We start from the raw sequence: 20,312 nt of genomic DNA, 5'->3' as shown, positions 1-20,312 counted from the left end.
TTTCTTTTCTTAAATTATTTTCAAAAAATTTTTCACAAATTCAATCTGATTTCCACTGTCAATCAGTTCAAATTAATGTATGTTTTGGTGTATCTGAAAAACATAGTTAATTCTACTGTTTATATCTTGAAAGAGAATACTTATAAATCGTGCCCATAACATAAAATAGCATTGCATGTAAATTTTTCTGTTTGCATTAACAAGGAAATCAGATGAACTACTCAGCAATTCCTTTTCTATATGTCTCCTCTGATAGAAGTAAATAAAGAGTATAATAATTGAGTATCTAGTGACAGCTAAAACCAGTAGCTGTACTCTGCTATTGCATTTGTTTGAGACCTATTTTCTCATCCAGGAAAATGATCAAGCAACATCTGAAGTCCTGTAAATGCTCTACTAATGCATTTGAATATGAGGAAAAATTCCATGTATCACGTAAGCTTAAGTAGGAGTTTGCATAGGTTGTGTGTTATAAGGTAACTGGTGACAAGAAGACGGGCTTAGTAGTTCCCTTCAAAGAAGCCAAGCTATCTGTAACCTCTGAAGCTGCACCAAAATACCTAAGAACTCAGCTACTGTAATGAACTTATCTTATGTTGTTTACAACTTGCTATTCAATTTAATTCAGCAATGTTCATACATTAGTATTGTGCATCCAGTGGGCAAGACAGATTCAGTTACTGCAGTCATGGAATCCTCAATGGAGTCCAGTGGGGCAGTCAGGTGGCAAATTGATGGAAAACTGTGGCACAGGCTACGAATGAAAGAAATGCACTCTGCTTGCACCCAGGAGGTGGCAGTGAAGACGGAGAAGGTAATAGATCCTTCACATATTCTAAGAGGTCCTGATGAAGACTTGCATGATGGAGGGGAGAGGGAGAACAAAAGGCCTGAAGGTTCATGTCTTGACCAACAGGGTGAATAGCAGTGCTATTTTTTGAGAAGGGTAAAAAGCAAGTTTCAAATCAGGAGTGCAGTTTTGTTTTTGTTTTTATATGAATGTGAGAAATCGGAGTGAATTTGGTAAGCAGGGAACTGGATGCAGGATGAGGCTGAAGGATACAGCTGAAGACAGGGATAACCTTTAAAGACACAGGAACAGAGAAAAACAAACCAAGAAGGGAGTAAAGAGGGAGAATGGAGGGTTCAGAGTGAATTCTGAGAAGTCCAAAACAGTAAGAGGCAGAAGAGGAGAAACTGGCCCTGAAATTTAAAAAGGACAACAACTGGGACAGGAGGCAAATCAGGCAAGAAGACAGTTTTCCAAGGAGGGAAAGGCTAGTTGTATTATTTGCCACTGGAGTTTGAAAAGTGGATTTACTGGACTGTAATTAGTATTATTTATACAACATAATCAATAATTACCTATGAAAGCGGTGACTTATAAGCCTTACCAAAACATTTTTTCACACAATTTTCTTCTCATCTAAGTGTCTTACCACCTTTTAGATATCAATTCATTAATTTCTATGTCTCAAACCCCAGGAAGATAAACAACTTATTCTGTACGCTGTCAAAATGACAAATGTAAGGAAAGACTTTGTATAGATTAATGGAGTAAGGACCAAACCCTAAGAAACTGCCCTTTTCTGTCCAGGTCTGAGGGTTCCCTATCCCACAAGACTATTCCCTGGCTCCTGAGGCCACTGATGCCTTGAGGCCAAGGAACATTTCTGCTGTTCTCACTTTTGTATTCCCAAATCTTAATATTTGTTCAGTGAGGAAATGAGGGACCTAAGATGTATGGCTGAATTGTACATGATAGTCCCTGCAAGGTATCTGCACAGCCACTTATTGGCTAACATGTTCTTCCCTTAGTTTTAATTAGCTCACGGGACATAGTCAGCTTTCACGAGTTTCTGCCACGAGGCAAATCTAAAGCACCCGCCTTTGAACACCACAACTGGGCCTGGTTTTTCATGAGTCCTGAGTTCTGTTTGCCAAATACAATTTATGTAGTAAAAAAGATGATGTCTCAAGCTCACACCACTGACAGCCTGCATCTGTCAGCAAGGTACAAGGTTTTCAGTGGGCAACCGGTTGCACAACCATAAAACTCCATTCATTTTTGAACTTGACTGGAAAAGAGGTGGAAGGCTGCTTGTTTTCTACAGTTGGAGAGGAGAACTCAGAGTGACCTCTGGCCTAGGTCAGGGTTTCACATCACAAGCAGTGAAAGTGGCCTGTGATTAGGTGCAGGCACTTTCTCTGGAGAGGACAGCAGCATTCCTTAGTTAGAGATGTACCTATCTCTAAGTGAAGGGCTTCTTTGATTTACAGATGCCTGGGTGGTAACCAGAGTAGATAACCACAGAGTCACCAGAACACTCATCCCAGAAAGCCCAGCTTTCAAGATCTAGCCTACAGTTCTCTCTGTAAAATGTCACATGCACAACATCACATGGTTGTTGCTACTCTTCAAATCTGAGTTGCACGAAGCAGTATTTCTAGTTGACCATCCAAACACCCACCTTCTTCAAATGAAGACCGGAGAAAATGTCTTCCTACTATTGCTCTCATAATATCTTCTTTAATGTGTTTTATTTTATTATTTCTTAGGAATGATAAAAGATATTAACACTCTTAAAAGCTTGAAGAGCTTGTAATTGAAGGGACTTCAGGGGAACCAGAACTAACATGGGTGCTTAATTCTGATCACTTTGGACCTCCCCACTTTGTGGGCACCTGAGCCCATTAAATTTCCACATCCTCGGGCTGCACATTATTACTAAGGACCTTCCCCTGCTCCAACACCTCACACATTTCTGCAGGTATGTGGTATAGTGAAAAAGGTATAGATTTTTACTAATTTATCATGTTTAATTTGCCACTTTCAGGGCATGCACTTTTTGGCAAGTTAAGTAACTTTTCAGAGCTTCATTTTCCTTCTCTGGAAATGAAGGAGACTGCTGGGAAAAGTTAGGGAACATTCACATAAAGTCTGTAGCCCAGGCCTGAGGCTGCCAGTTCTTCCCCAGAAAGTTCTGTCTGATCAGAAACACCCCAGGGTCTCCACTTTACTAACCTGGCTATCATTTCAGAACTTCACCAGAAGTCTGACTTGGTAACCTGTCAAGGTAATGCCTGTGAAAGCTTTGCCAGCTGAAATAATTTAAATGAGTTACTCGCAGTGAAAGAGGTAGAAAGCTTAGATGTGAATGATCAACCCTCTTACATCAGGCAAGCCTAGGCAGGGGTTACTTTTTGTGACAGTTATTTAGGGCTTTTCAAGTAAAGAAAAGTTTTTCCCTTGATAAGAGTTGGGTACTCCAAGAAAAACGAAAGTCTCCCTGGATTTCTTTTTCCCTGACAGAGACAACCAGGGATCATGATCCCAGTGATTTTTGAAACTTAGATGTGCTTAAGTTTGAAACTATCCCCTGAGCTTTCTGATTCACTAGGTCTCCGAGGGGCTCCTTACTTTGGACAATAGTACCCACTGTGCAAACCTAATTGACAAATAAGACAAATCACTTCTGTCCATGTGGTTGTCTGAACAGAAAACAGCTACCACCCAGCAAGAGTAAAGCCAACCAGTTCCAAATACTGATGACCTGACTGCTCACCACTATTGCTTTGGTAGTGCTGGCAAGTAGAAGGTATCCAGTAACTTGAATGTTAAGTGTGCATAATTTAAAAACAAAAGCAATGATGAAACAAAACAGTGACCACAACAAAGCTGACTGGGTAGTATTAGGTGAAGCGTAGGGAAGGGTTAATGCTAATTTTAATAGAATAAATGAAAAAAAAATTGTATGTTACTTGATTTAACTTTTACTGCAAACTTTTGACCTATTTTGGAGCCTGGTTACCCTTAATTCGTTTTGAACAAGTGCAAACAAAGTCCATTCACCAGAAAACACATCCTTCATAGTGTAACATGATTCTAGTGCAGGGGAGAGGGTCCCTCATTGTGTGCTCAGTTAGTTGTGTGCACATACTGGGTGGTTCAGCACTGACCCAATACCTTCATCTCACAGACAGGGAGGGCTCTTGCATTTATTGTGAGTTAGAGGCCGGAAGCCTCCCTTCTTGCAGCCTTAGAATTTTCTGCTACATTCTTTGCCTTCAAAGACAAGCTAGAGGATACTCCACCATGATTCCATACTGAAGACCTGCCATGACTATGTTTTAACCAGCCTGCTACAGCACATGCCACAGATGTTTATCCAGCAGGGGGAAGCCTCATCTTTAGAAGGCCATTAGTTATACAACCAAAGGCAAGCCCTCAGTAGAAATAGGAGCTGAAGCAGGCTTTTTCAGAGAGCAGCTGCATCTCATACCTGTGGCTATTTGTACATGACTCCGAATAGGAACAGTGAGAAAAATATTCTTTTAACAAGCTGAACTTCTGCCTACATGACTATCAAATGTCCTGGATCATATTTTCACTAAAATCATTATCTGGGGTCAACAGAATTAAAAAGAAGTATCACAAGTTTTGCGTGGATAAACTTGGCACTTAGGTTTTCCTAAAAAGGACATTAAATAATGTTCAGATAATTTACAAGTAATCTAGGAATCTTACCAGAAATCTGATCTAATGTATTGGAACTGACTGCTTTTAAAAAGAACAGATTCTTAGTTAATCAAGACCAAACCCAAACTAGAAAAGTCACATCATCTTAAGTCACATAAGCTAAAATGTGTATAAGATAGAAAAAAATAGATGAAAAGAGTAAAGTACATAGTTTCCTTCAGAAAGGCAGCCCCTACAACTTAGTGATCTGAACTTTGTAGAGGAAAATGGTTGAAAGGACAGACAGTCCCTGCTCTGCCTCTTACCAAATGAAAGTCACTGGGCAGAGTTTGTGTCCTCTCTGAGCTTCAGTCTTCCCTTATAAAATGGGATAACAAAATTCACACCCTGGACAGTGAGAATCAATAAGAGGATGTAGACTGAGCCCTGGCATGTGGTGGGTACTCAGGTATGTCTGCTACTTTACAATCAAGAAACAAAATTTTATTCTAATACAGGAAATTTCGAAAAGGGCAGTGTTCAAGAATCATTCAGTAACTTGGAGAGGGAACTTGGATTAGATTTAGAATTCCTCTGTGGGGAAAAAAAAGTATGGTCTTTATTTTATTGATGATCTATGAGGCAGTAAAATTCATTAGCTATAGGGGCCAGGGATTTAGCCCAGTGGTTTCGCTGCCTGCTGTGCAAGCGCAAGGACCCGAGTTTGATCCCCGGTACCAAAAACCAAAAATTCATTAGCTATAACTGCTGCTTCTCCAAAGGACCAGAAAGATGTGCTGGGAATCAGGTCCTCTGATATTCAACATGAAGTTCTTGCTTCACAAGGTCTTTTCCCCTCCATGTCTAGGATGCAGGGGGGAAATGTGTAGTTTCAGAATCAAAGCACAGGCCATGAGGCCAGGAGTCCCCTCCTCCCCATAAGATTGTGAGCAGGTCATTCACTTTCCTTCTCTGTCCAGTGGTCATGATGATACCTAGGGCTGCTTATCTGACTACAAAACTAAGCTGTGAATTTTGTTCTTTTTTTTTTTGGTACTGGGGATCGAACTCGGGTCCTTGCGCTTGTGCAGCAGGCAGCAAAACCACTGAGCTAAATCCCTAGTTCCAAGTGAATTTTGTTCTTGGTTGGTGTTGATCATCTAGGAATATCTCTCTTTTTATCATTCATTATTGTTAATTGTTGCAAAAATTAGTTTCAATGCATGGATGTCATAGGGGTGTTCCATGGTTTCAACAAGACCATGTGGGCAATGATCTTGGTCTAGTATTCAGCACACAGTAGTCAATTCACAGGACCAAAACTGATCACAATATCATCATCCTCATGCCCTGTTTCAGAAGTCTGAGATTAAACGCTTAGCTAAAGCCAGACCCCTGGGGGTAATTTTATAGCAAAGCACAGGTTTCACAGTGATTTGGTCAAAACTTTGACCTGACAGGAGGATGACTCGCTAGCAGTTCCAAAGCACTTCAGGAATGCAGTGGAGCTCAGCTGCTGGTCCTTGTGTTCAATAGTCATTAATCCACTGGCTGCATGTAGAAACCTGTTCCTCTGCTGCAGAGAGCTGGCTCATTGAACCTGAAGGAAATTCAAGCACTCAAGAAAGAAGTCCAAGAAAGAAACTGGGGCCTTCTTGTGATATTGCTGGTTATTTTGCTTCTTGGTCAATCTAACCTTAGGATCTGGTTGCTATCTGTACTGTTTCTCTGTTTTTTTGCAGCAATTTTGGAATGAAAAAAACCTCCAAATTTAAATTAGAGAATTTTTTTTCTGATAGTGAATTCCCTTGCTTTCAACCAGAAATTGACTTGAGCCAAAGTGGGCTTTGGGCTTCCATCACTTCCCATTGACTTAGACTTGTTTAACTCATTCTTATTTTGCACTAGAGCCTCTGCAAAGAAAGAGCTAAGCCTGGAGTTCAGAGTGAATGGGGAGGGGTGAGAGGCAGAGAAAGCACATGCATGCAGTCAGACAGGTGGGAACAGCTGCTGGGCTGAGACTGAAGAGGTGGTTTTTTTGAGTGAGTTCAAGACGGAGAAGGTGCCATCTGGGAGGCAAGGGTGTGGCCCTAATAAATGAGGTGCCTCTTACACAACCCTTATACACTGCCCACCTGTGGCCAAGAGAGTGGGATAAATTCTTGCTTTTGAGTATTTGGCAACTTCTAAGCATATTGCAAAGAGTGAGGGAATGTGAAGTAGGGCAGACAGCAGAGGAGGCTAAATTTAAAGCTCTGATGCCCTTTTCCATAGTCACAGAGAGGAGATTTGTAAAAGGGAAGATGCCATCCAAAACTATCCTGCTCTCAGCTTCGGGATCCCCCAAAAGAGGTACATGTAGTGCACATTAGTCCACTAACTAGAATTCTGCCCAGGCCGAAGAATCTTGCTAATCTACATATTTTGACTTTTTGCCATGCACATTCTTGGTGGGTTCCTCCAGAATCTGCACATTATCAAGCTGCTTCTCCAGTTGCTCAGGAGAGCATTATGTGCAGTTTCAATAGGAATTATAAAGCCAGTACCTTGCAACCTGAGGGAGCAGGCAGCTCTTATAGAAACAGTAGGCTGAAAACATAGAACTTCATTTAAATTGTGGAGTACTGATCATTGAAAGGAGTTTTTTTTTGTTTTTTTTTAACTTACCTGACTCTCGGTCCCTGATACAGTAGTCTGGAGAATTCTCAAAATACACAAGGTCATTTTTCGTTGGTTTCTTAAACCTCTTATTAGCCACAGTGAAACCAGTGCCATCCTGGTTCATCACAACCTGGATGGCCCCATTGTACTTCCTCCAGAGATAATCACCCGTTTTTCTGAAGTCGGCCATGGCCAGCCAACATGTCCGCAGAGTACATGAGCCGCTCACGCCATGACACTTGCACTCTTGTTTCAAGAACCGCTTTACAGCCTGCGGAAGATACAAGGGCAAGTTCAGTGAAGGAGGCCTCAAGCATATGACACATGCTATAACCTTCCTTATCTCCAAGCGGTCAGGAAGTAGCTCTGAGGATGCTGGATCCTGGGGCTCATGACTGAGAGATGTTAGAGAATCGCTTGTCACTGTTGGTCACTTTAGACACACTGAGACTGTAACAGGGCAGGAGCAGTGGGTAGAGCATGGAGGGGAAGAACCTAACTGGGAACCCCATTGGCTATAAAGGTAACAAGAAGCTCACCATATAATAAGGTATATTTAATAGGGTAGATGGCCAATTTAAACAATGAGGGAAGATATTACAGTATTTTCTAAGTAAATATACCTTTATTACTTTTTAAAATGTATACCATTACACACTGAGTATCCCTCATCCAAAATGCTTTGAACCAAAAGTGCTTTGGATTTTGGATTTTTTTTTCAGATTTTGATATATTTGCATATACTTAATGAGACATCTTGGGGATGGGATCCAGGTCTAAACACACAATTACACCTTATGCAGCAGGCTGAACATGATTATATATAATATTTTACTGTACCTGCATTTTGACCAATCACATGAGGTCAGGTATGGAATTTTCCATTCATAGCATCATGCTGGCACACAAAATGTTTTGGATTTTGGAGCATTTGAGATTTCAGATTTTTATATGATGGATGCTCAACCTGTGCCAATTTAGATTGGTTACCAACCTATAACCAAATTAGATTGACAAAATAATTGCCAAGTCTGCATCTTTCAATAACCCCCAAACAGTAACTGTTAGTACTTATGGAGTGCTTTCTATGTTCTACGCAGTGTGTAAATGCTGTGCATTCTATCCCAGTTACTCTACATATCACAGTGGTCCTACACTATGTTTTAATTTTGCAGATGAGGAGCAAGGTAGAGAGGGTAAAGCTCTTGCCTGAAGGTAAAAAGCTAGTAAATGACAGAGCCAGGCAGTACTGAGGCAGATGTTAAGGTAGGAAAATTATCCCCTACCTCTAGCCAAGAGATTTCACTTAGACGATGAGGCTGAACTTGTTCTGTTCTTTCTTTGAGAGGAAGCAAAGAAAATTGGGACAGAATGATTGGGTGAGAGTTATTTCACCCTCGGTCATTTCTCTTGGTTTTCTCTAGGTGAAGAGAATTATTAGCACGCATGCTCTGAGCTGTTCTTCCCATTTTACAGATGAAGAACCAGGGATCAGGGAGGAATTGTGATGCTCCAGGGCTGGGATGTGGGACAACTGGATGCAAACTCAGATTCTGAAGTCTTTCCAACTCATAGCACATGCAAATAAATGGATTTCTTCCAAGTGTTTTCTAAAAGCATGCTTTCTGACTAAAAACCTCTATTTGTTCCCTTCTTCATTATTTTTTCTCCTGTAACAGGTAATCTTAATGTTCTGTTCAATTCATCAGTTTCCCAAAGTCTTACAATATTAAAAGAGTTTTTAATATTGTAGTGATTATTAGGGCTGTGACCATCAGACATCCAAAGCCATGAGATGCCAAAGAAGGCTGTGAGGGAGATCACTAGCCTTAGATCTCTTCTCAGCCCATGGCGTTAAGTAACAGAACAGCGGAGAGACCTGTGTGAGGGTCTATTTGCATCCCAAGCTGTAGGGCATCTGGGGTCAGAGCATAGGCAAGTATCTTTTTGATGACATTCTCCAAAGTGTTACTCTGAACAAAATACTTATGGTAACTAGTTCTGAAAACTCAGAATTAGGAGCTCCAACACTGTTTTGGCCTCTCCCAGAGACTTGGATGTAATTAGCCAGGTAGTGGATGTGGATGTAGGTGACTCCCTCAGCTCGTATGCTCACCTGTCCCTCACTGCCCCTACTCCCCATATTCCCAGCTGCCTCTCCCCAGTGGTCTCACCCCAGCTAATTTTGCCGTAGTGCTCAACCTGCTTTTGCCTGTTCCACAAACTCAGTTTCTGATCAAGGCTATAGTAGAACCAGGTGCATAGAGATGTTCTTCATTCCAGAAAGTCAGTCCCAGTTTATCCACAGGCCTGGAAATGTCAAAAGCATTAAAGAGCTGAAGATGCAACCACAGGCTGACATCCTAGTGAACCTGGGTTGTTCAGTCACAGGAATGCACTCACACTCTTCCCCAGTGGGGCCTTGGTATTCAGCAGGTATTTCCAGCCTTGCCCCTTAGAGCAAACTGTGCCCATGTTAGACTTGAGATCTGTTCTCAGTATGAGCCAGTCTTGAATAGCTGGGACAGAGAAGCAAGCAGGAAGAATGCCATCATTTTGGGCATTCCCATCTGAGCATCTTTAAAGGATGAACGTCTTCTCTGGAACTGCCCTCCTCCACATGCCCACCTCTCCATATCTTCATATGCTGGGCATTGGGTATGAGGCTGTCAGGATGACTGGATGGCTGGCCTCTGTCACAGGCACAACCCTAGGAGCACACTCATGGCTTCCCCAGTCTGTCTTGTGTGTCCCACCTAGCCAGGAGTGCCTCTCCTAAGACCTGGGATAGCGCCACACAAAGCCATGCCGAGTGTTTGGGAGTTAACTCTGTATATACTGCTAAGTTCATTCCTTTTAAAGCTCAGTTATTTACCCATAAATCATACTTCTAGTTCCAAAAATGGTAGGAAATATTACCTTCTTTCCCTTTGTAATGCTTCTTCCAGGTGGCAAACCTCAAAATTGATGCTTTCACATCATTAACTGAAGGGTTTACATATTAATTTAAAATTGAATCTTAAAAATATACCTCCCAAATCTTATCAAACCCATGAGCGTGCCAGACATTGCTGGTCATCTGTGCCGCACAGATGATCTTTTTTCCTCCCTTCCTGGCTCACAGTTTTGTCCGGGTGTTGAGCAGGCATGTGCTCTGAAGGTGGCCGCCACTCTCTGACCCCAGGGTTGCCTAAATCAAGCATAGTAACTTCATCGTCCTGTCACTGATTTTTCTCAGCAAGAGAAGTGAGATGATTCAATTTGGGCTGATTTGATGTTGCACAAAATCTGCTGGAGGACTCATAAGAAAGATTGCTTTACTCTCCATAGAAGACACAAGGAGAGTCAGATTTTCTTTGACTCTAGATGCTGTTTTTTGCAGGAGCCTCCTTGGAAATGAGTGCGGTCAATACAAGACAAAGCAATTAGCTGCAGATGTAGTCTTGAAAGTAGTCTGGAACTGGGTTCTGGGGGTGTTGTTGAGTTGCTGAATGAGCCCAGCTTAAAACTGCTATAACCCCAGGTTCTTGTGACTGAAGATAGTGAGGTTTCCTCATTATTTAGAGTCCCTTGGATCGGATCTGTTATTCACAACCAAAAAGTATTTCACTTGTTACCAAGGTCAGCCATTGACTGTAGATTAATGATGGGCCCTATCTGATAATTAAGCTGGGGAACATGATCACCTTCTCTGGTACTGGGTTCACTCAGATCTCGGCCCCACTGCTCAGTCATATGTGAGGCTACCTCCACCTCTCCAACTTCCTGATTTACAGACTTAGAATTCAAACCACAACCTTGAAGAGGACAAAACCCTGCTCAATCAGAAAAGAAGAGGAAAGGAGATCGAAGCCCGGTGGTCATGGAAATAAGAATAAGGCACAGGACTGAGAAACTCACAATGCGGATTCCTAATTCAACAAATATTAAACTCCAATTTTCCATTGTCATAACATTGTAACAGTAGCAACCATTTATGGAGTAGTTAACTATGTGCTAGGCCCTATACTTCACAGTTTAAACACATTACCTTCTACAATTATTGCTATCAGGCTAAGCAAATCATTTTCCCCATTCAATAGTTAGGAAAACCAGGGCTCAGGGAAGAAAGCAAAATCCCTAGAGTCAGCTATTCTCCAGCAAAACTAGGATGTGAATCAGGTATGCCTTACTCTTGAACCTGTGATCTCTATAAAAACACATTTTAATCCTAATATACATTGCATTGTGATTTTTCTGAAATTTTAAATTATGCATACTCTGATTCTCTAGGCTCTTAAAAATAATATTGACAGTATTACTGGACTGTTATAATGTGGGAAGGGGGAAGAGACATAAAAATTGGAGGGAATTACATTGCATTTTCTAAACTGAAAGCATCAAACATTTATTAATTAGGCAGTTCAAACCACTAATAAAATACAGAGTACTAACAAAAAATGTAAAGATGTTCAACTTCACTAGAAATCAGAGAAATGCAAATTAAACAATGCAACACCATTTTCTCTATCAAATTAGCAAATAGCAAAAAAGATTTAAATATTTGGTGTGGATAAGAATCAGGAGAAAGAGATGCTTCATCAAATTGTTGATGGGACAATATGCTCATACCTCATCTACATGGAAAGTGTTTTTTGTAAAAGCTGTCCAATTTTTCTCCCTCCCTCCCTCTCTTCCTTCCTTCCTTTCTTCTCTTTTCTTTCTTTCTTTTTTTTTTTTTTGTGGTGATGGGATCAAACCTAGGGCTTCATGCATGCTGAGCAAACACTGCACCACTGAGCTATATCTGTCCAGATCTGAAGTGTTTGTATTGTTTGACCTAGTGATTAAACTCTGGAAATACTTGACACAAGTTTTAAAGGATGAAAACTGACAGGAAAGTTCACTGTGGCATAATGAACAGTAGCAAAGTATGAGAAGAAACCCAAATAACATCATCAGGAAAGTGGTTAAATGAATCATGGTATATGCTTAATAAGGAAGTATTACATAGTCTTTGAATAATGAAGTAATGTGTCTTCTAGGCATGAAAGGAAGTGAAATGATAAAAGCAAAACATGCGTGGTATGTTCCACTTCTTAAAGATCTGCATATATGTGTCCACACAAAGGAGGAAGGGAAAAAACGTTCTCTTCCTACCTGGCTGCCTGCATGGTCTGAAAAGAGGGCGGGGCGGGGGAGGAGTCAAATTACCCCACCTGGAAAAGTAACAGGAATTCACGGATTGTTCCCTGGCAACTGGCGAGAAAGCAGTAGTGCTTCTCATGTCTGGTACACATCACAGTTACCTGGGGATCATTTCTAGCCCTTTCCCTCGGTGGTCCTGAAAGTTCCTCAGGTGATTCTAATACACAGCCAGAGTTGAGCGGGGCATCAGAACCCAGAACTTCGGGGCAGAAGGTAACACACCCCTGCTCCGTGGTTGGAGTCTAGGGCCCCGTGGAAGGCTCCAGTGGCGAGAAATGCCCGTGGCAGCGCTGGCATGACATTTGTAGGAGTAGGGAAAACTGGTATTCCTTAGAAGGTATCTCCTATCCTATGCCTCCGAAATGTCTGAACCTCCAAGAAGAATCTGCCGCAAGTAGCAGTCTCTGATACTGTTACTTTAGGGGGAATAAAGCTCTCTGCTGCAGCTGCTGAGACGGGTAATGAAGGATGGCTCAGGAGGCCACAAGCTGCGGGGGAGAAGCAGGCTTTCCTTGCGGTCTCTCCCTCCAGGGTTTGGAGTGGTGGGGCTGGGGTAGTGGCAGGGGAGTGTGCCCGTGCACAGGCCCTAATGGAGGGGCTGGAGGTATTTTAGTTCCTCTCTAGATGTTAATTTCAAAACTCGAAAACAATAACGTCTGTGTAATGCAGTAGGTACTCCACATCCATGTATTCAACCATGGGTTCTGTAGGGTGAAACTTTTTTTGGGGAAAACACCGAAAATGCTGAGAAGCAAAACTTGAATTTGCACGTGCCACGCACTGCACTGACTCCACGTGAGTGAAGTGAGGTGCCCCACAAGCTCTGCTGCGCCTTCTGCCCTTTCCCGCACCCTCAGTCTCTCTCCAGCACCGGTTGTGTGAGCATTGCTCATGGACGTCTTATGTGTGTACTGGGAGGCCTGTGTCTGTACGGAACATGAACACATTTTTTCTTGTTTTTACTCCCTAAGCTGTACAGTATAACAACTATGTGCATATCATTTGCATTGTATTAGGTATTTTAAGTAATCAAGAGATGATCAAGTATATAGAAGAATATGCTCAGGGTATGCAAATCACCTACCATTTATGTAAGGGTCTTGAGAGTCCTCTGATTTGAGTATCCACAGGGAATCCGAGAATGCCTCCCCCCCAGATACCAAGAAACAACTGTGTTGTTAGCTGCACAGCCAAGTACAGTGCTGAGCCAGGACTGCATTGCATTATCTCTGATCCAATATCGCAACCTCTCTGTCAATGAACTGTGCTCTTGGAGTGAAGTCTGGAGTTTTGCTGGCTCCCATCAGCACTGACTATAACCTCATGATCTCCATCCTCACAATCATTCGCCTACTCCATCAGCTTCCTGGCTTTCCTGAGTGTGGGGGTGGGGTTCACAGCCCTGCACTCTCTTGTTCCAGCCTGGACCAGCTCCACAGTGGAGGCTCAGCATCATGCTCTCCTACACTGGACGCACTCTTCTAGATGCCACCCCCCCTCACCTTTTTGGTTATTTTTTCTGTTTGCTGTAGCACATTCTTGAGTAATTCCTTCAAGGGGCATGGAGAATACATTTTCTGAATTCTTGCATGTCAAAGATGTCTTCATTCAGCCTTCACGTTTGATTAATAGCTTGGCTGGGTATAGAATTCTGGATTGAAAATAATTCTCCCTCAGACTTTGAAGGTGGAGCCCAGAAAGCTTCTGGCCTCTAAAGTTGCAAATGGGAAGTATGATCTCTGACTGGTTCTTTGAAAACAGAACTGTTTTTGTTTTCATTTTACTTCCTCTTATTCTTGGTGGTTCCCAAATAACACACCTCAAGAACTTTTCTCACATCAATCCTGCCTAACACTCAGCAGGCCCTTTCAGTCAAAACTCACGTGTTCTGAGGCCTTCTCTTGAATATCTTCCTCCCCTTGTTTTTTGTTTTGTTTTTGGTATTCTTTTGGGCATTCTAATTAGTTGCCAAACCTTCTGAATTGATCATCTATGTCCCTTATAATTTCTCTCATAGTTTTTAGGTCTTTCTTCCTGGCTTCATGAAGAAGAAATTCTATCAGAGCAATATTTCTGTCTTTCTCTACCCCCATACTCATTTCTCCCTAGAGGAAGAGAAGTGACTCGTCTAACTGGTGGGTTTAGGGGAAGGAGTAGGGCTTTTGGGCCTGGATTCACTGTCCTTGGAGACCTGCTGGCCAGTGACAACCAGCTTCTACCATGCAGCCCGCTGCCAGGGAGCACTGTGCTCTGAAGCCACGTCCTCTGCGGCAGCTTTGGTCTAATAGTGAGCCTGACATGTTTACTCCATCTCTTTTGTACTCTGTTTCACATTCAGGTGGGAAAGAGGGCAAGGTTGTTGGTGGACATTAAACTCCATTTGTGTTCTTTGTTTTCTGTTTTACTTTCAGAAGATTTCTTTGGCTTTCTCTTCTAAGTTCTTGTTCTCAAGTTGTCACTATTTTCATTATTATTTATGGCTGATAATATCTCCTTGAATCTCTTGTAAGCAGACTAATTAGGCTTTTAAAAAATTCTCAGCTGAGTACAGTGGAGCCCTGTGATCCCAGCTACTTGGGAGGCTGAGACAGGAGGATGGTGAGTTTGAGGCCAGCCTCAGCAACATAGGGAAATCCCATGTTTTAAAAAAATTCTCGTCTTATCCCTGAATTACTGCTTTTTCTTCTGGGGTCACTTTTCTGTAATTTTTGGTCTTTAAAAAAAAAAATTCATGCTGTTGAATTTAATCTAACATGATAATCTTTGGACAGTCTTCAGTGGAGGGGTAAAAGGCATTAGAAATTCTGGTTGTGTGAGTAGAGCTTGTGGACCAGAGAAGTTTGCTTTCTGGTTAGTGGACAGGACACAGGCCATCATGCTGAGGGTTTTTAAAGGCAGTAAACCAGGAAGGTAAAGTGCCATGTTCCCAGGGGTTCTGCTCTTGGGTGGAGGGAAGGCAGAGCAGGGTTCCTGATTAAATCTATGCATTTTATTAACTCATTCCAATTTGCAGGGCTCTGCTCCCCTCCAGTGCTTATTTGTCTGTGAGAATTCTCGTGGTGTAATGCCCCACCTCCGCCTGCCGCCCCATCTGTTTTTACACTTCTAGGCTGGGACTTCTCCATCTTCCTTTATAGTTACACTTTCTTCATTTGCTTTCCAGAAATTTGTTGAGCTCTTTTATTTCTTTGATTATTCTTAGTGTTGATTTAAACCATTCTTATTCCAGTACTCTCATTTGAGTGAATTTTTGAAGGAAGAAGTGGAACTATGGATATCACGCCCATGGAAATGAGATTGTATTGCTACGTGCAAGAACCATTTTTACAATAGGGAGAGAAAGAACAAGAAAAGGAGCCCATTAAAGTGCTTTCTGTCTCCAGTGTGTAAGGTTAAAAGCTTCATTCAGAATATTAGATCCTGATTTCTGTGCTGTCTCTTTAGATCTTTCCTCAAAACTATCTTGTTCTATTTCTGCTTCCCAATTTGAGTCTTTATTTCCCCAATACTGGGATTGAACTCAGGGCCTTCACATGGAACTACATCCTCAGCCTTTATTTATTTATTTATTTATTTATTTATTTAGAGACAGGGTCTAAGTTGCCCAGGCTGGGCTCAAACTTATGATCCTCCTGCTTCAGCCTCCCAGAGTGTGAGGATTACAAAGCATGCACCACTATGCCTGGTTCCTGCTTTGAGTGTTAATGCATGTTGCTCTAAAGATTCATTTTCAACCTTCCTTTGAGCTTCTCTTTTCAATTTCACAGTCCTTATGGCTTTTTATATCACCAAACTGGCCAGCACCATTCTGAATCTAACCCCGCCCCCGCCCCGACACACAGTGTTTGCCTGAATCCTGTCTAATTTTTACTCTGTGGCATCCTGTCAATATGTACTTGCTCATTTTGAGGCAGGAGACTAGGGCATGGCAAAGTGGCTCAGGCAATTGGGCATGACTGGTCATTTGTGGAGACCTGGTAGTCATGGAGGACGCTGTCTTCAATTCTTCTGGCACAGGATCTTCACGAGATCAGGGTAAGCCCTGTACCTGATACCAATTTTCTGGCACAAGATAAGTGGGTTTTTCATGGGATGGCCTAAAGCTGACCTCACAATGGGGATAGAAAAGACAATGGCCATGAAGCTCCTGGCTGCTGTGAGCCTTCTCAGCAGCGTGCCTTGCACTCTGTAGGGCACACTAGTTTTCCTACTCCCTTGGCAAAGCTCTTCTTTTCAGAGCACTTTTTCTTCTTGAGCAATTCTTTTTGGGTTGCTGCTTCTTCTTTTTTTGCCTTAAATAAATGTTAATCTTTCACTTTCATGGATTGTTCTGCCCAATCCTTTGAATGCAGAGAGCCTGGAAAGGACCAACTGCTCATTATCTGATAACAATTAGATATGGATGCTTTCTAAAAAGACAGATGAAGGTGATGAGTCCCAAGGACAGCAGCACTCTTTTGGTGGTTATCTTCACAGAAGCCAGTTTTAACCTAATGTATAACTTTTCTCAACAAAACTCAATAGGCTCATAATTGCTCAGCAGGGTTTTTTTTAATGTGCTCCTTAAATCTTTGATTTTGAGCATTTTAAGCTTTTCATATGCAGAAATTATTTTCTACTTTTACAATTTGAGAAACTTAAAAGTTATTTTTAAAAGAAACTTCAAGATATTAGCATTCTATACTAGAGACAGGAGTCTGAAAGAAAAGAAAAGCTATGCAAGGATATACATGCACTGTGCAGAACAATTCTGTTTTATATTTCTCTGCCTCAATTTACTGTCAAAATATAATGTGGCATTACATTCAGCAGGTTCTTACCATGTGCCGACCCATGCTAAGTATATTTACCATTTTATTTACTCCACATAAGCATATAAAATATATGCCATAATTATGCCCACTTCACAGATGAGGATATTGAAATGTCTAGAAGTAGAGGTCTCTAGGCTGTAGTAACATAACCCAGAGCTGTCTCACACCAGAGTTCAGGCATCAGTCCGCTGGCTAGTGTTTCTGATACTGTGCTTTGTGGACCCCAGCGTTCTTGTTCCTCAGATTCAGTTAGTTCTACTATAGATTTTTATACCTAGTGTTTGCATATTTAATTACACTCCTAAAAGAGTTATTTTGCCAGTTATAAAGGCAAACTTCCCCAAAGAAGAATGAAATTGTAATTTCTAAAGTTGGCTTTTCTAAAAACTGAGTCCCTAGGGTGTTTCTGGTCAACTTCTTTGTAGAATATGAGAATTTTTTTCTTGTAGGTGTCTGCATTTGGCTAAGTTTATAAACTTTGCATTGTGTCTACTAATTCTTTTCCTATCAGAAAAAAGCAATCTACTTTATATTGTGTGAAATATGATATTGTCAACATAACAACTGATTTTGCCTTAAAACCCTACTTTATTTAGTTAAACGTGAGCATTTGAAGAAGTGTTAGTACATTTTTAGATGGGTATATTCCACAAGGCAACTAACATGTTTCTGGTCTTATGTCAATTTTTCTGAGGGAAACACATATTAAAAACATTATTTAATTTTCAGATGCTGGCTTAAAGCCAAGTACATTTATTAACAATTAAATTCTTTTGACAGGTCTACATCTCAAAGATAGGAGTTACTGAAAAGTGGACCAATTTATACTCTTCAACCATACATGCTCTGGAACTAAGAAAGCAAGGAATATTTATTAGCAAGTGATGTAGTTGATTTGCTTATGCAAACATTGATTAACTTCAATAAGGCATTTTGATTTCTTGAGCACTGGTATCCTTTAAAAACTGACTGTGGGTGGGCTTAGTTAGAAAATATAAGGTGTGGAATTTATATCTGTGGAACTCAAGAACATTATTGTTGACTACATATATAATTTTAATTGACTAATGAGGCAGGTCTAAGAAACATTTTCCATTAATAATAGAACTTTACATGGAACCATAACAATTTTGTCAAGGGTTATTCCTTGTTTGAGACTTTAAACCTGGTTATTTTTTGACTCATATGATATATCAAAATCTACAATATTCAGCACATCCTATTTTGGGGTCTAACCAGACGGGGGTGAGACCGGCAGAACTGACCTGATTTTTCAAAATGCATTTAATTTTATGAAGTAAGGAGACCAATCAGAAAATCTGCCAAGTGCAATTTGTGCCCAATAAAGATGCTCAAGATTATTGAAATGAGGGCTAGGAGGAATAGGAGGTCAATGCAGTCTGGCTGTGTTACACAGTTTGGTTTCATAATTTTCTTTCCTATTGATAGTCTTCACTTTTTAAGAGTATGATTTCTTTTTAATCATGCCCTAGCTCTCTGAGGTCAGATTCATATTTGTTTATTATGTGAAGTGGTATCAGGGGATCTCTTTGAAGTCTTTATTAGAACTTAGATTTCCTTGCATGTAAGGTTGTGCTTACGTCTTACACAGCGTCCTTTTTTTTTTACACACAGTGTCCTTTTGTGTTTACTTTGGAGGCACTTCCTGTGCACAGAACTTTGAAGGGTCTTTTTTGTCCCAACAGCCCAGGGGGTCATACTGATGGGCTTTATGGTCCCCTGGTATTGCCTGGGGTGGGGGCTTGTTTGGGCAGGGAGTGCAACCAAAACCTCTGGAGCCCTTCATCCTATGAGCTGGTCTATGTGAAATGCAGGGCATCAAGTGAAGCCAGAATTTCAGATCACTTTCGGTTGCCAAAGACATTCAATTAATTGCTAATCTGGATACCATGTCAGATCCCTGACTCATCATAAGCAAAAGTACATGATAGTGGCACCTACCCCTTCCTTAAAACCTGTTGCATATGTGTATGTGTTTTATTTTATATGGCAACCCTAGATAGGTTGTGCTCAAGTATTAGAATCAGTTTTCTGATTTCAGAGTCCTGCTCTCCATACTGTCTATCAAGATGGTATCCATAGCTAAGAACACTTAATGAATACAATAGCAAATAACAGTATTAACAGTATGTTAAAATACAGTATAAATATCAACATAGTTGCCACATATGACGTTTTTATTACTTTTAAACATCCAGAAGCTTACTATATTGTACCTTATATTTAAATTTAAGGCTAAAAACGAAACCCAGGGAGATGGATAGCTTACAATTTTCCTAGTAAATATACTTTGTAAATCATTAATTCAAAAATTTTATAGAAACTTTGAACTTTGATATTCATCACTCTCCCAAAGTGGACTCTTGGGAAATTAAATGCATAAAAATTGTTAAGTATTGAAATTTCTCCCTATTATTCAGTGCCTTCCCAGTGATACCCAAATGTCTCTACATGGTATTTGAGGCTTTTCAGATATGGCTGAGACTCAGTGTTCCAGCCTCAGCTCCATTTAACCTTGTCTTGAGCTCTACCTATGGGCCCTTATCATTCCTCAACTTTATGATACACTCTCTCCTCTAGTATCTCTTTGTCTTAGAGTCCCTTCATCTTGAAAGGTGTTTCCCTTTCTTGGCCATAGGAAATCTTATCTTCAACTCAAACATTCAGTTCTTTAGTGATACAACCTTTACCTCATAGCTGGCCCCTTTGCTAACTTTGCCATAATGCCACTCAGCAGAGCTTGCCTTGCAATTACATTGTTTTTGTCTCCTTGAATAAAAAATTAGTTTCCTATGGTCAGGGCTTCCTGTGCCTTATTCTTTGTTTTGTTTTACACCTGATTTAGTACCCAAAATGGTGCCTTTCCCAAAGTAATTTCTTAATAAATTTTCTGTTGAGCCAAAGGTAGTTCAATAACCCACAGCAATAGTGCTCTCAAACATATAGTGTCATTAGTTGGAGTTCTGTGATTCCTCCAGATAAGGTCAAGTTGCTTTGGGCATGCTCATAACAACTAGTGGTTATATTTTCAACTTTGAAACTGTCTCCCTATTGTTAAAAATGAGCACATGTTAATTTTAAAAATCTGTGAAAACATACAAAGGGGGAAAAGTCATCAATAAAACTACCTTTCAAAGGCAACATCTGCTATTCTTTTTATTAAGTATAGA

At 40.9% G+C, this 20,312-nt stretch overlaps 1 protein-coding gene across 2 annotated transcripts in view; it reads right to left on the bottom strand.

Moving 5' to 3' along the window:
• The window catches only part of Wnt2 (Wnt family member 2), a 42,596-nt gene that overhangs the window by 10,541 nt on the left and 11,743 nt on the right, over positions 1 to 20,312 (bottom strand). The window contains exon 4 of one of the 2 annotated variants that reach the window (XM_004865257.3): positions 7,127 to 7,391. In XM_004865257.3, coding sequence (XP_004865314.1) covers positions 7,127 to 7,391 — 265 coding nt within the window. The remainder of the gene's footprint in view (positions 1 to 7,126; positions 7,392 to 20,312) is intronic. The other variant, XM_021244770.2, reaches the window with a different exon arrangement.

Source organism: Heterocephalus glaber, unplaced genomic scaffold (genome assembly GCF_053883595.1).
Source record: "Heterocephalus glaber isolate CG9 unplaced genomic scaffold, H.glaber_assembly_v1.0 deba00000546, whole genome shotgun sequence".
NCBI classification, from domain to species: Eukaryota; Metazoa; Chordata; class Mammalia; order Rodentia; family Bathyergidae; genus Heterocephalus; species Heterocephalus glaber.
The sequence above is the reverse complement of the archived record's forward strand: the minus strand, read 5'-3'. Positions and strand labels throughout refer to the sequence as shown.